The 13704-nt window shown below is 49.2% G+C and overlaps 1 protein-coding gene across 1 annotated transcript; it reads left to right on the top strand.

Moving 5' to 3' along the window:
• Positions 1-5098: 5098 nt before the first annotated feature.
• CCR75_005742 (uncharacterized protein) lies at positions 5099-5326 on the top strand (the record flags this gene model as incomplete). The annotated part of the gene is made up of 1 exon (XM_067963818.1): positions 5099-5326. The coding sequence occupies one exon, from the start codon at positions 5099-5101 to the stop codon at positions 5324-5326; it is 228 nt and encodes a 75-aa protein (XP_067820816.1).
• Between the last annotated feature and the right edge of the window lie 8378 nt (positions 5327-13704).

Below are 13704 nucleotides of genomic sequence, written 5' to 3'. Positions count from 1 at the left end.
TATTACGCACGATAGCGATTTCCAAAGATTGGAGCAAACATTTGCCCTTTGTGGAATTTGCTATTATTTACAGTGCCCACACCAGTGCGGGTGACACACTTTTTATGTTTACGGACTGCGCCATCCTCGAGCGCCAGTCGTTTGTGCGCAGCCCAAGTCTTAGTGGGGGAGGGCCCCTCACTGCGCTTGGCGCGAAAGAGGGACAAAGTCTCGTCAATATGACGATGACCCGCGAGGGTATCATGTCAAAGACAGATACTTGCCCCAGTGACCCTGCCGGTTTGGCAGTGGTCTGTATGGAGTCACGGAAAGAAATATCTGTGAACCAAAATAATAACGATGCTTCGTAAATGTCAACTTCGTCCTATGACCGATCTCTTGTTGTGACGTAGGCGAGTTAGATGCCAAAAGCGTCTGTAAAGCTCAACGCTTTGTGTATGAGAAATTTGTCATCACACGAGAGGTCCATGACGCGATGACAAGCGCACAAGACAAAAAAAAGAATATGCTTATCGAAATGGTCGCAAAAACCCTAACCACTTTAGTTAGAAATAAAAGTATATAGGTGTGTCCACCAGAATTCCTCTGACAATTTTAAAAATGTCAGAGGAATTCTGGTGGACACACCTATATACTTTTATTTCTAACTAAAGTGGTTAGGGTAGGTATCTGGACCTTTTCACGGTCCAGATGCCCCCTAGATGGTGCATTCTGGAGCTCGTGAAGAATCATCAACTTAAAATCTGTGTCATGAGGCACACAGATTCTCAAGAAAACCACAAGGTGACAGCAGATGCCATATCAGGCCATCGCTGATGCTAAAGCGATTAAGCCTAGCCTTTATGTGCGACGGAAGGGAAACCTTTCGTCCACCAAAGTTATCAAACAGTAGGCGACGGTGGTCGTCCTCACTGTAGCTCTCTTTTATATCAGAAGCCAATGAGCTCGTCACGTGGTATGCTTTCATGGCTGCCAACGTTGACGGCTGAATTTGTGCTTTCGCACTAGACACACCTTCCTGGTGTCTAACCTCGAAGTAGACGACACTAAAGGGCATATCCGCGTCTGGCGATGCCAAGACCGGTGCCTCTACAAGAGATTGCTCCACGGGTGTGAACGCACCATCTTGTTCTTTCAACCAAACCTTTATCGCGTCCTTTTTAAGGAAGTCAGATAATGGTTCACTTTGCTCAGCAATTCTTGCTATATTTTTGCAAGTAGTTCGCGAGCCCTGGGAATTGGCGTTTATCCTTCACATGTGGAATTGGCCATTTCTTTACCAATTTTCCCTTGTCTGGATCCACTCGCACACCTTCTGTCCTATGATCCAACCCAGTACAGGTATCTCGGGGACCCCTATGACGCACTTTTGCAAGTTGACGTACAATTGGGCGTCCTTTAAAGTCTGCAACACAGCGTCTAAATGACGCTTGTGCGACTCTATTTCGCTCAGCCCGTCCTCGGCCCTACTATGCACGAATACATCGTCAAAGTCATGAGGCGCGTAGGCACGGTGCTGGCGCATCACGTGAGCCACCACCCGGTTAAATGTTGCTGGTTCGTTTTTCAAACCTTGAAGCATCACAAGCCACTGCCAAAGCATACCGCTTGGGGTGCTTACTGCCATTTTGGCTACATCGGAATCTCTCATTAGTACCTGATAGTAGCAATCCTTCAAATCAAACGCGAACCAAAAAAGTTGACTTTCCCATGGAGTTCAACAAGACATCTTCCCGCTGGATTGGCGTCGGTATGGTCGCCGTGTTCAGCTTATTATAAGCATGAACCACGCGCCATTCACCTGTGGCTTTACGCACACAAAAGGTCGGGCTCCAGTGAGGTCATTTATTCTCACGCAAATGTCCCATCTTGGCTCGCTTGTCGAACAACACATTGATATAATCGACTTGTTCCTTCGGCAACGGTCATTGCCTAGTCACACAATACTTGGTGCCAGGTTCGAGGTCTATCTCGTGCCCGATGCCCCTATCTGCTGGTAGGCGGCTCGGCACATCTTCTGGGAACACATCGCGATGTTTCCACAGAACCTCAAAGAACGGACTGTCTCTCAAGGCATCTCAGCCTTGAGCTGCGAACCGTTTCTTTTTGTCCGTTTCTAGGACGCTTCGTCTATTGTGGACGACGAGCAACAGTCCATCAAGTTCTCATCTGGAACTGGACTATCTCGTGGATCTGTTCTTACTTTAATTCGGCAAGGAGCAGATCCCACGACATCTCCGGAAGATTCCGGCAGATTTAAAGACTTGTTGGAGCACCTCAACTGAGGATGCCTCCGCAATTTCGTCTTTGACGGCCTCGAACACCTCGTTCGAAGGCCCGTCCTCTTTATTAGAGACTGATCCAAAGGTCACTCGTTTAGACGTGTCTTTGATCGTCCTAATCTGTCGGGTACTCGTTCTTCGAGTCACCCCGACCTTTGTCTGGGAAGCGGGTGCCATTGCTTTCCTGGCTAACGCACCCCTTCCAACCGCACCAGGCTCTAGGCACTGTGTCGGTTCATGCGACGCTTGACTTCCTGTCAGCTCGCCGTCTACTGCCACAGGCTCTCGGCTCTGTGCAGGACATTCGGACGCATGACTACTTGTTATCGTCCTATTCACTACCTCAGTCTCCACGAGCTGGGTTGCTATTGGTGACGTTTGACATCCCGTCAACGCAACCTCAACGGTGTTCGGCACAACATCAGTTGCATACGCCGCTTGCAGGTGCACATTCTTTCCGGTGTCCTACGTACAGTTCGCAACTGTGCGTGTACGCCAGTCTATCCATGGTTAGTGTGTTGCCAACCATGACATGCCTATGATGAGGTCATACGGACTCTCCATACCTAGCACTAAAAACTTCTCTTTACAAGTGAAGTCACTAAAGCTGAAGGCGAGTTCTACCTGAACTTCCTCAGACGTAACAAGCGCGCCGTTCGCTCAACGAACGGTCGCCTCTTCTCGCTTGCCATCCTGGCAAAGCGATTCAAACATCGCCGGTATCTTTCTTAGAGCCGCGAGTTTCACAATTTTTGTGATGCACCCGAATCCGCTAGGAGGGTCATCACCTGGTCATAGCCGCTATAGACCATCAGGGTTGAGGTCCAAAATTTTGAGACCTCACGGATTATGCTACCCATTTGTTCCACAACTCTGACTTTGGGGTAGCTTCAGAGTCCGCGTCAGTAGGGCATCGCGCCCCTGCTGCGCTCCTGCATTTCTCGACCCCTCAGTGGTCGATGCAGAACTCATGCGTCTCGCACGCTGGTTCTTGCCATCGCCCTTTGGGTAGAGAGTCCTCTCGCTGAGCGTCTTTGCTCCAGCAGGGACCCTGGCATAGCAGCGAGCCATCATATGACCGCGCTTGTCGCATTTAAAACAGACCACGTCTGCATTGCCCAACTGCATGGGAGTGGCATCTGACCTCTCGACCGACGGCTTATACCAAGCTGTCGCCGAGGCACTGTTGTAGGATTGCTCCTCAACTAAGGCAATTTGGATTGCCTCTTCCATCGTCGACGGCACCTTTCTAAAAAGGGCCTGTCGCGATGGGCCATGCCGTAGTCCGTTCATAAACGTGGGCGCCTTAATGTGCTCCGGAATCGGACCTACGGTTATGGACGCTGACAACGAGCGCATCTCTTGAACATACTCTTGCAGAAAAGTCTTCGCCTGTCACGCTCCAAAGAAGCGCGCCTGCAGCAACACTTCGTTGTTCGGCGGCTGGTACATGGCACGAATCTTTCCCGTAATGATTGCCCATAAAGGGAACGCCTTTCTGTCCGCCATAAGCGCCGAGTAAGCCCACTCTGAGGCCTTACCGCGCAGATGCGACATGGCGTACGACACCATCTGGTTGTCGTCCTCGATGAGCTGGGCGACACCGCATTGCTCCACGGCTAAAAGCCAGTGGACAATCGTGTGCGCCGCAGTTCCATCGAACTTGGGCGGGTCCATCCGAATGGGCCTCGGCTGATGCGGCCGGGCAGAGAGCATCTCAACAGTCCTGTTGAGAGCCTCGCTCCGAGCCTGCTCATGCCTCAGCTCATCCTGAGTCTGAGTGACGGACTCCGCCGCAGCATGGCTCTGTGCCTCGGACGCGGCCCTCCGCTGTCCGAACACAAATGCCTTTAACTGCTCCAACTGAGCAACATTTTGCTGAAGAGGACTGCCCAAGAGCCTGGCCAGGGCTTGGTCATCAAATCTTTGCCACCTTCTGATGATGATTGGAGAGGTGTAAAATATGATCCCAAACGAAATTAAGGCTCATCCTCACTGACACGCTCAAAGATACGAATTGTGGGAAGGACTACTAGTACTACCAAGTGTTAGCGAACACTTCTATAGCAGCCTCGCTCGTCTTAAGCACACACCTTCAAACACAGAGAGGAAGCGGTTTGACCGTCTTCTCTCTCACGTGCAATAAGGTTGTTAGTGGGCGTCTAAGCGACCTCACCCAACGAACTAGGTACCTTGGTACAAATGTCGTTACGGAAGAGGTTACGCGGCTTCACGTGCGCACTTAACCGATATAAAAATAAAATCTTGTAAATGTACTAAATCGACTCATTTGTATTTGATCAAATTAAATATAAAACTTCCTAACCAATCAGTGGATGCCATCTCTGTAAATGTGCACCGGATCGTGGATGACGCTAGCCGTCATCCCTTTCAATGTGAATGCACCTTTGTGCATCATATACACAAGGGTGGATCACTATGTGCAACACGCCCAAGCGGCAGATCTAAGTACTTCACATGAAGTAATTTGCACCACACCCAAGTGGCAGGTCTTAGTACTTCACATGAAGTAATTGACCATCCCGTTAAGTACACAAAGTGTACCTAATGGATGTGTGTAATGTAGGGCAACTTTAGCCCGGCACTGTACAAGCAGACCAGTTTCGGGCGGTCTGAGAAACTGCGTGACCTAAATCTTCTATGACACATTCCAAAGAGAGAAAACCAACGATGTGTTTTTTTCACGAGGGCAAATATATAAGCGTTTAGTTGAAGTGCCAGGGGGTCAGTCCCCAAAGTTAGGCGCAGAGATTAGCCGATCAAAGCGGAGTATAAAAAGGACGGGCATAAGGGCAATGGAGACGAGATCGGAGAAGAATAACGCGATACTTAACAGGGAGCAGAGGACGGCCACGGACGAGATGGTAGACGTATTAGAGTCGGAAGTACCATCCTCCAAACCCCCGCTCATGGAAGAGGGTAAAGACGGGGAAAAGAAGCCCACCGGTGAAAACAATGAACGACGAACGCTAGTCGGGTGGAGGTGGAGCCAGAACACGGAACGAGTACACCGGAGGCAGTAGATCTGACGTCTGAGCAACGACAAACGTCTGAGAGCCCCCCAATGGGAGGAGCAACAGGTCAACTGAGAGTGCAGAAACCTTTACGCGCAACAGCGGAACAGATGTTCACAGCAATGGTAAAAGACATGGTACAAGTGCCAGGCATCGGCCAGGTGGAAGCATGGCGCACAACGCTAAGAGAACTATTTGCAGGGGCCTATGAAGCGGTACCCATGCAACGGGAGGTCCTATCAGCCGAGAGATAACGATTCTCCAAACTCAATGGGGTGGAAGTAGCTAGTCTGTTAAGCCTCTTCAAGCAAGTGTTCGTCAAGAAAGCAAGAACCTTTTCAGAATGGGTAAAGCTTGCGACAACGATCACCAAGGAACTACTGATCACAAAATAATCTTTCAAGGAGATCGTTCGCAAGCTATCGAGTCAGTACAAATGAGCGCACACCCAGTCCTGAATCAGTGGACCAAGGTGGTAAAGAAGGGTGTCGGAGCTCCACCGGTGCCATTTATTGGAGCTATCAAGCCGATGTCCGAGGACTACATGTTTAATCCAGCCAAGTTCACTAGCGAGGAGATCGTTCGTCGTAAGGATTTATTTGCAACGTCCAAGTCATTAATCAGTCGTTAATAAGAGCGTAACGGGACGGATGATGAATGTGCAGTGTTAGCAGGCATTGTGGAAGGCAATGTAGCATGCAGGCATCTTTCGGACTTCGTACGACAAGCGCTTAAAGCGCAACCGCTTGCGTTTTACGGTGCCATCCAGGTTCAAGTCGAAGGCGAACTAATTTTGCAATTGGACGGAAGCCGGAGTATCAAGATCAGCAGACAGGGCTCACGGTGGCAATCCTAGAATTGGTGCATGCTACGCAATGCTGGGGCAGACCAAGACGATAAGCTATGACCAGGTTACTAAGTCCACCCATATCTACTTCTTCACCCGTGATCACCCGTGATATACCGCAACGGCATCAAAGTGTCCAAGTCATGTACAGAGAACGCATCTACAGGCTTCAAATGCGCTCCAAATCGAGAAGGAAACGATCCGGCGAAGGTAACACCAAGGAAACGGAAGCGGCTATGCTAGACGTACGGAGTACACAGTGCAGTTACACAACCTCACGCGGCTCACGGACATTGGACGAATCACAGCGTATCTTAAAGATAAGATATCGGTGGAGTATGATATGGAAGATCTGGATACCAAAACCCCGCATTCACGCACATCAATAGCGTGGCAGATTACCTTTAAGCTAGCGAGATGCACAACTTTTTTCGGATAGGATAGTCAGAATAATATGGTTTGGAACGACTGTCGTGGCCAACAACCCAATGTAGGGTATCGGATTAAATGTTGCCATTGTTGGAACCTGGGTCACACGATGGCACGATGTAGCTTTAGCGACAGTCTGCTCCGGGGTCCGGGGCTATCGTAGCTACTGAAAATAAAATCCAAGAGCTGGAAGACATGGCTAGGCCGTTTTCAAGTCTTACGGAAATTTGTAGCACGGCCACGAAGCGTATTGAGCTGCGATTGGAGGCAGCGACAGCGACAAAAGCCGTAGAGACCAGAAAGGAGAAATTGTTTCAGGTGGGGCAGAACAGCAGCGAATAATAAAAGTCCAAGGGGGGCACCTTAAGAGGAGCAAGACACGAAATTCGCGCATGTGTAACCAGAACCCGAGCCCTCAGAGAAACAACCCTGGATCAAGGTTAGTTTAGGAGGTGGTCTGTTGTTATGGGCTCGTGAGCTCTCGCTACAAGAAAAGAGAAAAGCTAGCTCATGAGCGTATCAGGTTCTTGATTACGAACCGAGTGAACCCGATACGCAGCGGACGAGCGGCAAGAGAATCAGTCGGATTTTTTTAGAGGTAGTTGACTTACAGGTGGATGAGTCGATAGCGACTACAGAAAACCGTAAGGTCGCTGAGGAACCAGATGATAAGAAACGACGGGGTATTGGACTCGCTCCGGGCAAAGCGGTCTAGACAACAAGTCCCGTTCTGCTCACGCACAAAGCGTAAAGAACGACGCATGTTCCGAAAACTATTGCAAACTTTTGGTCGCAGTGGTAGCGCCCAGCTACCACTGGGAGTGCATTTAGCCCAAAAGCCACGGTCTCATCCAAGACGTTAAACATCAGTTAGGCATCCGAGAGGTAAACAACACGGCCACTAGAAACGGCATGGTGATGGTGTCAGCCCAGGCAGCAGTAAAAGCAACTCTAGCAGGACCCGAAAAAACGCTGGAAAACATGACCGCAAGTCTGAAAAGAGGAATCAAATTTGCGGGACTACTCCATCTGGAAGACCAATTAGCCCACGAACAACGCGTTAACGCCTTAGCAAACACTCGCCGCGGGTGGGCCAATATGTAGCGTACCGAATCTGCCAATCATATGAAGTTGTTTTTGGAAGATTACGCCACTGACAGAGCCGTCATCATCAGTGATGATACTGGGGGGGGGGTACGATGAGTATGGCAGTCAATAACCTTCTGCAGACAGTATACGTCTTGCACTTGGCGGATGTACAGAAGCAGGAGTGGGCATGCAGAAAATTCAAACCATCGGCCATTACACGTTATCGTAAGGTAATCGAACCAGCAAAAAAAAACATCTCGGTAATGGATCTTATCGATGATAAAATGGTTGAAAGAACTGAGCACCCCGCGCAACTTCCACTTCTAGTTCAATATTGGGGCATGCACTACTCAGCTTTCATCTACACAGGACGAGTGGACACGCTGCCAGTCTTAGAGGTGGCGGATGAAGACATGCCCAGCAACGATACCGAGGGAGAGTTTCCGGTCGGAACAGTCACCAACGCCACCGGGGCACCTGCAACGAATCCAGCCAGCCCAAATTTTCGGGACTCTCAGGAGGATGCAAAAATGGACGAACAGTGAGATCCATTCACATGGAGCGGAAAGTCGATGAATTGTGGGCCAGACTACAGGGAGGCTCTACGCTTCATGACCTACAACAAGGTGTCCTTACCACTCTTACAAATGTGGCAGCAACAGATAGAGGACATTGATCAGGGCGTCAGTCACCGAGTCTAGTCAAGAGGAGGTGCAGGCGTCTCAGAGCAGTGCAACGTTAGAGGTCAGTAGCTATAGCCCCATCTAACCATCGCCAGCTGAGTATACAGCGGGGTCAGATCGCCCCCAACCAGACGCGCAGGAGTACCAGTTCCAGTCACTACAGTGGTAGCTCTTCTCATTACGCCACCAGTAGAAAACAAGACAAGCATCTTCAGAGTGAAGAAGCGCAGTTACATTCAGACGCCAGATGAAACAACCGGGACGGTACTCAGAAATATCCATATCGCGGTGATCCTAAAAAAGGTTAAGCAATCAGATACTCAAACAACTAACCTACGAGGGCGAGGACGAGGACAGGGATCGCTCTCAATGGAAAGGTGCCTCGGTGGTGCTGGATGCTAACTAGCCTTACGCTCAGCAACTACTTTTTCCGACAACTATCAGCTCTACTGCCGAATGGCAGCAGGTTGCCCGAAAGGTGTCGGACCACCTATTATGGCAAATGAAGCATTTTGTCTTCCTGGGCCAGCTCTTCTTGATTTTGGACGGGAAAGTGCTCGTTCAGTGGACGACAACATGAGGGAATGTAAGGTCGACGGCCTTTGTAGGCCAAACTCGCGAATTGTGGATAAATTCGCATTAGAGTGGATTGAACACTGGATAGACAACTCCCGCCATTGAAGTCAACAAACGAGCCTCATTCCTCTCGGGGACAACGCGGGCGACTGGCAAAAGCTCCGAGAAATAGGATACGCTTGAGATGACATACTAAAGTTTTATGACCCAAAACGACGGAATAGGATGAGCCAGCACCTCGTTTGTGCCATGTTCTTCGATCACGACGTGCGCTATAAGCAAGCGTACTACAACCAGTCAACTCTCGCATATTTACCATCTCGTAAGTATTTTTCTTCGCCTCAGAACTGCAACAGTCTGAGGAGAAGAATCTCCTCCCGTATTATGGGCAGCCAGGAACTGTCCTTAAAGTGTCACAATTGTAGCGCCAACTTATTATGAGCGCAGGTGGCTACGGACGTCACAGAATCCTGGATATTACTGCGGATTCACAGACTCTTCATTGCGCCAAGATGCAGCCAGTTGACACAAGAATCGTGAACTTGAACGTATTAGGCTTCAGCAAGAAAAAAGACTTGGGTGGCTATCGGCATGTAACAGGACAACGGTCCTAGAAAGGCACCTGGCATGGTGCCTCCAAGAAATTCATGTAGATATAGAAGACGGGGCGGAGGAATTACGAACATTGTGGCAGAAGCTGTGGGGACTAAGGCTGCAAGACCGACAATCGCTCTTATCGTTCTGGAGTACAGGGTCATCCAATTCAGCAGGGGTAACAATCCTCTTGACACCCTCAGCAGCGCAGACGACTGTGTGGAATAAGAATCAGTGGAATACACGACAGTTAGGAGCCACCATCAATGGGACGCAGGTGCTCAGCGTCGATGCCATCAACCAGCGCGGAAACTGAAAAGCTTTATTCTCCACCCTCTAACAGTGGGAGTTTGATTGGTGGATCACGATCCTTCTTGGAGACTTCAACAGTGGGCAGAGTCCTCAATTAGATCGACTAGGGTAACGTACAGCCAGTCGGCCAGATAACCCAGCTTTAATATGCCTGCTTCTCTCTTTCAAAATCTGACTAACGCTCGACTTCGGCGGGAACACGGGATCGATAAAGAGGTAGATGAAGTGGCAGACCATTTCACATACTGGACTGCCGAGCAAGACAGCCGTATTGATCGGTTCTATGTACCTACTGAATGGTTACCGCGGGTGATCTGGGTAACAGCACGGAACCCACCACAATACTCTGATCAACAGGAAGTCGTCCTCCACTTAAGAGACCTGTTGACGAAGGAACCTCCGAGACACCAAGCCCGCCATACATACCCAATACGTTCCAATAAACCCGAGCGAGTACTTTACCAAATGCTGGTGGATATGGGCAATATGGGTATTCGCCGCGAAATCACGACAAGGAACTGGGACACCGACAACATCGAATGCGCAAATTTGCATAGAGGCAGTGAATCGGCGCGAAAAGCAACTTCGTAAGCGTTACTAAGCCACTGTTACTCGAAGAAATCAACGTCTCCTAATGAGAAGAGACGACAATGGATTACCGCTAATATGGAAGCGATTCGAGAAGGACACATGGCCAGAGTGAGCGATTGAATGCATCAAATCACTGAGCGGCCGATGGACTTACAAAAAAGTTTCAAACTGGGAGAACTTCCAGAGCCACCAAAATATCGGCACAGCTTGGAGATCAGCTTGTATTGACGAGAATAAGTCAGTGGAACTCAGCCGATGCACTATACTATTAGATATCCGGAAAGCCTACGATATTCTGGACAGGGAGTTCTTTTACGCAGCCCTACGCCGATTTGTTTTTTCCGAGCGATTCGTTGCCCTTATACGTCAAATGCACACTGTCACCAAGGCATGTTTCTTGTGTACGGCTGCTGTCCGAGGCGATCCCCGTTCGGTACGGCATTCGACATGGATGCCCTCTCGCGCCATTGTTTTTTTTCTCATTGTTGTTGAACCTCTGGGACTGGCTTTAAAACAACACCCCACTATGACGGAACTACCCACTATGAGGCCTTACCGCGCAGATGCGACATGACGTACGACGCCATCCGGCTGTCGTCCTCGATGGAACAGCGGCGCACCAGATTGTTCACTGGCTTTTAGCCGTGGAGCAGTGCGGTGTCTCTGAACTTAGGGGTAGCTTCCGAGTCCGCGTCAGTAGAGCATCCCGCCCCCACTACGCTCCTACATTTCCGACCCCTTAGTGGTCGATGCAAAACTCATGCGTCTCGCACGCATGTTCTTGCCATCGCCCTTTGGGAAGAACGTCCTCTTGCTGGGCGTCTTCGCTTTAGCAAGGACCCTGGCATAGCAGCGAGCCATCATATGGCCGCGCTTGCCGCATTTGTAACAGACAACGTCTGCATTGCCCAACTCCATGGGAGTAGCATCTGTCCTCTCGGCCGACGGCTTATACCAAGCTGTCGCCGAGGCACTGTTGTAGGATTGCTCCTCAACTAAGGCAATTTGAACTGCCTCTTCCATCGTCGACGGCACCTTTCTAAAAAGGGCCTGTCGCTATGGGCCATGCCGTAGTCCGTTCATAAACGTGGGCGCCTTAATGTGCTCCGGAATCGGACCTACGGTTATGGACGCTGACAACGAGCGCATCTCTTGAACATACTCTTGCAGAAAAGTCTTCGCCTGTCACGCTCCAAAGAAGCGCGCCTGCAGCAACACTTCGTTGTTCGGCGGCTGGTACATGGCACGAATCTTTCCCGTAATGATTGCCCATAAAGGGAACGCCTTTCTGTCCGCCATAAGCGCCGAGTAAGCCCACTCTGAGGCCTTACCGCGCAGATGCGACATAGCGTACGACACCATCCGGCTGTCGTCCTCGATGAGCTGGGCGACACCACATTGCTCCACGGCTAAAAGCCAGTGGACAATCGTGTGCGCCGCAGTTCCATCGAACTTGGGCGGGTCCATCCGAATGGGCCTCGGCTGATGCGGCCGGGCAGAGAGCATCTCAACAGTCCTGTTGAGAGCCTCGCTCCGAGCCTGCTCATGCCTCAGCTCATCCTGAGTCTGAGTGACGGACTCCGCCGCAGCATGGCTCTGTGCCTCGGACGCGGCCCTCCGCTGTCCGAGCACAAATGCCTCAAACTGCTCCAACTGAGCAACATGTTGCTCAGGAGGACTACCCAGGAGCCTGGCCAGGGCTTGTTCACCAAGTCCCTGCGCCATTAGCCCTGCCACCTCCCGATGATGTTCGGAGAGGTGGGGAAAATGAGCCTAATCAATATTAAGGCTCATCCTCACGTACACACGCAGAGATGCGGGTCATGGGAAGGTTTTTAAGTGCTACCAAGTGTAGGTTGGCACGTCGTAATTCGGCCACGCTCTACTTCGACACACACCCTAGCACAGCGAGGAAGCGGTTTAACTAGCTTCTCTTGCGTGCAGTGAGGTAGTTCTGGTGGGTGCGTTAGCGACCTCATCCAACACACTAAATATTTTTTAGTCAAGTGCCGTCACGGGAGCGGTAATCCGGCTTCTCGTGCGCACTTACTAAGTACAAAGTAGTTTTCAGACTGATTTATATTTAATCGCATTAAGTATAAGTACCTATTTTACCAATCAAAGTTCCACTCTATAGATAACACTTAATATGTATTGCGACACTGATTACGGTGAAGGTTAAGTTCCCCGAAACTTCACGTACACAAGGGTGCAGATGAAGGTTTTTAAGTAGCTAAGGGGCTTTAGCCACCAAAGGTAATTTAAAGGATTAGAATTAAAGAAAAGTAAAATTAAATCAATATATTTCGTAACGATCTTCTTCCTACCACTAAATTTATTTAATTAATATTTTACTAAGTATGGCGCCCCTTGCGCACCGCGCAATCGTGTTTAATAACGATTGACGGGATTGATTTCGACTCGAATTAACCAATCAATAGAGCTAATGTTTTATTTACCTATCATCCAATTTGAAGATATTGGATCTTTTTAGTCAAAATGAATGAAGATAATTATTTTGTGCTTATTATTTTATTTTTCATAGAAAACAATTTTTAGTATTCCTCTTATAGAAAATAATAATTATTTGACGGAGGTGGATTTGCGAGCCATTAAAAGTTTGCATATTGAGCTGAGCGTTAAAGTCAAAGCACTAAAAGGGGTTCGCCTGACAAGCTAAGTTGATATATGATGAATAATCGACCCATATATGAAGTCTCCAAAAATAGTATTGGTGAGACCTTCTGATTGATTCTTCAAGCTAGCTAGCTGAATGCATGTGTAAGTCTTTTAAGGGCAAATATACTTTCCAATACACTTCCTGACTACTAGTTGTCTCCTCTGCGAATATACATCATTAGGTCATGAGCTCAAATACGGCGGAGGCAAACACTGTTCTTAATGAAGACAATTATTTCTTGCGGGAGTATAACACTCGAATGAAGCTCGCAAATAAAGGGTTGCTAGGGCACGTCTACACGATGAAGGCTCGGTTAAAGGCGACGTTCACGCGGCTACCTAGAAATAAACGACATGAAGGTTTTTGCAAATTTGTGCACAACGGCAAGTCCAAGTCTTCAATCATGGTTTGGTTTGCACAGACGACTGCAGAGGCATGGGAGATTATTAAGAGCTACTTTCTTCGCTGAATCATTCACAATCGAGTCCACATGCGTCAACAATTGCATGAGATCAAGATAGAGAAGGGTGTGAGTGTGATGAAACACTCCCTGAAGTTCGATGAACTGTGCTTGTCGATGTAAGAT

This window comes from Bremia lactucae, linkage group LG12 (assembly GCF_004359215.1).
Source record: "Bremia lactucae strain SF5 linkage group LG12, whole genome shotgun sequence".
In the NCBI taxonomy this organism is placed as follows: domain Eukaryota; phylum Oomycota; class Peronosporomycetes; order Peronosporales; family Peronosporaceae; genus Bremia; species Bremia lactucae.
This window is presented reverse-complemented; position numbering and strand designations above follow the sequence as displayed.